Raw genomic sequence first — 2626 nt, 5'->3', positions numbered from 1 at the left:
AAAGAGTGTTTCAAGATAAGTAATGGTAGAAACAGTTTTGCATACACAAAAAGAAAATCCTTTTACAATGATGTGGTAATGGAAGTTAACTGACACCTCTGTCTAATGAATTAGGAACAGCCACCCGACCTTTAAATACAGCCCTTGGTGTGGAATTAGCTCCTAAGAAAGACGTTAGTTTTTCTAACTAGCAGCTTCCTAAGAAGCTGTGAGTGGTATTCAGGTGCTGGTGTCCACTAGGTACATGTTTTTCAGGCACATCAGACAATCATCAGATGGGTGCAAGTCCTCTGAGCCCTTACACCTTCCATGTGCAGCTTTCCAAACTGCACAGTAACAAAGGCTCCACAATTTAATATACTCTGTTCTGGCTGAACCCGACTCCAGCAAAACTCAGTGGAAGCTTCACCACCATTTTCAATGGCAGGGAGCCAGACCAAAGTATTTTGGAAACCCGCAGTATACATAATTGTATGAAGCTGCAGGCAGGAAAACATGAGCTTGACAACATCCTCCTCCTGTACCCAAATACACTCCATAAAGTTCTCTCCAGTATGGGCTGAAATTGTGTTTAAAGAGAAGCAGGCAAGGAAAAAGTAAAGATTCAGGAAGTAAATCCACAGACTGTTTAATGCCTTTGGTGGCTAAGCCTTACACTAGCTCATTCTGCAAACCTAATGTGTTCCCCACAGGCCAATCACATAATACAAAACACTGCTAATCCTTAAAAGCATCCTCAGATCACCTATGAACAGCACCCACACAGGTTCTTTCATCGGTCTACACAAATAGGAGCTGACAACACCTAAACAAATGAAGCTTATGGCTCCAGACCTTTTTTGTACATTTTTGTCTCTCTTCTCAGCAATATCTTCCATCCAGATGTAATACACAGGAATTTTAATCAATGTTATGGAAGAATTAATCTAGTCATACCTTTTTGCTGCTGTGTAAATTTAAAAATATGAATGCGAGTTCCTGTGCTTCCTGCATCAAACATAATTCCATAAAAGACTGAGAGATCTGTGCTGAGTGCCTGATGGTTTAGTTTGTCCCCCTTGCTTTCAACAACTCCTTCTGTTGCTCCCACGATGGGCTTGGAATCCAAGTGCCATTTTATGTATGCAACATAAAGGGCTATGCATGCCAAAATCCCAAAAGCAAAGAACCGCTTGGATATCTTCATGGCTTCCATTTATCAGATATTTTGTTTCTCCTCTTCATCAAACGTTTTATTTCTTGTCCTTCACAGAGAATAGGTGGTTCCCACATCACTCCTACATCCAACAGAAAAGAAATGTTTGTTTTTTTCAAACCTGCTGAAAGGATCGAAGAGTATGACGGTTACTCGACAATGGGCTTAACTTGAGGTGAGTATTAGTTCAGTACTTGACTGTTAGTTGGTTTAGATGCATGCTATCAAAGTAGGGCATGATACTCAAAGTAATAAGTGACTGCAGCAAACCACCTGACCTAGCAGCACAATCCCTCTCTCCCATCTTGCTTGTCCTATCAAATGTCTCCATGGCTACTGGATGCCTATGAGGCCACACACTGCTTTCCCTGGTAGTTCAGAAGGAACACATCTATCCTCCTTCAGCATGTCCCTGTGATCTACAGCTAATTATAAGACATGAAGCTCCATAAATCTTCTTTTCCCCATTGCTACTGAGGCCTAAGAAGGAACAGAGTAAGCAGAGTTCAGAAAAGCTAAGTATGGTAACTGAGGTCAGAATGGACCTCAAGAGATCCCTCATCCAACCTCCTGCCCAAAATACCAGCAGCTATGGGGACCCACCATGCTGCTCAGGGCTATATCTAACTGCATCTTGGAAACCTCCAAGGATGAGGATCACACAACCTCTCTGGGCAACCTGAATCATCTGCAGTTATCTTTGTTAGTTCCTGGATGGTGAAGAAAATCTCAGAAGACTGACAAGGACAATTTAAAATCCTTGTTTAAAGGAAAAGACAGAAAATCCAGGGAATCAGAGTAGGCCCCCAGCTCCAATACCAGAAAAAACACAGCAAACCACAGCATAAAAAACCTGTGATCACTCACATGACATCATCCAGATGATTAAAAAACAATCAGGGTGATTTATGGGGAGCAAATTACATTCTATCTTTCCTTTCTTGATAGTGTAATGAGGAAGAAAAAGCAAACCAACTGATGAAGTTGACATGGTTTTGACACATATGTAATCTGTTGATGACATGAATTCAGGAGGTGTACAGAAGGCGTGAGAGGGAATAATTTAAATTAAGTCAATCAGTGTAGGTGAAGAGTAACTGTATGCTGTCAGGTGGCAATGACTGCACACACAGGGGGTGATCACTCCCATCTTCCCGGGGCCACCGAGGCCTCCACTGCAGCGACACGAGAACCAAAACCACGCAACGGGAGGAAAGCAGCAGGAACCGGAGAACGCGTTGAGAAGCCAGAAGCTTCCACCGCGGGACAGGGGAAGCTGAAAGGATGCGGGGGGCAGAGGAGCACCCCCCACACCCGCCTTCCCGAAGGGAACCCACGTTAACTCCTCCCTGCCTTTGTCAGGGCCGCTGAGCCTGGCTGCTGGGCAGAAGCTTTTCGCCCTGCACGGCTGGGGGTGGCCGGGGCTCGGGC

At 44.3% G+C, this 2626-nt stretch overlaps 1 protein-coding gene across 1 annotated transcript in view; it reads right to left on the bottom strand.

The window, feature by feature from the left end:
* Positions 1-1195, bottom strand: part of ENTPD6 (ectonucleoside triphosphate diphosphohydrolase 6 (putative)) — a 12653-nt gene extending 11458 nt beyond the window's left edge. Inside the window, exon 1 of the mRNA XM_008939709.1 lies at positions 938-1195. Within this exon, the coding sequence (XP_008937957.1) occupies positions 938-1195 (258 nt within the window). The remainder of the gene's footprint in view (positions 1-937) is intronic.
* Between the last annotated feature and the right edge of the window lie 1431 nt (positions 1196-2626).

This window comes from Merops nubicus, unplaced genomic scaffold (assembly GCF_000691845.1).
Source record: "Merops nubicus isolate BGI_N331 unplaced genomic scaffold, ASM69184v1 scaffold50410, whole genome shotgun sequence".
NCBI lineage: Eukaryota > Metazoa > Chordata > Aves > Coraciiformes > Meropidae > Merops > Merops nubicus.
This window is presented reverse-complemented; position numbering and strand designations above follow the sequence as displayed.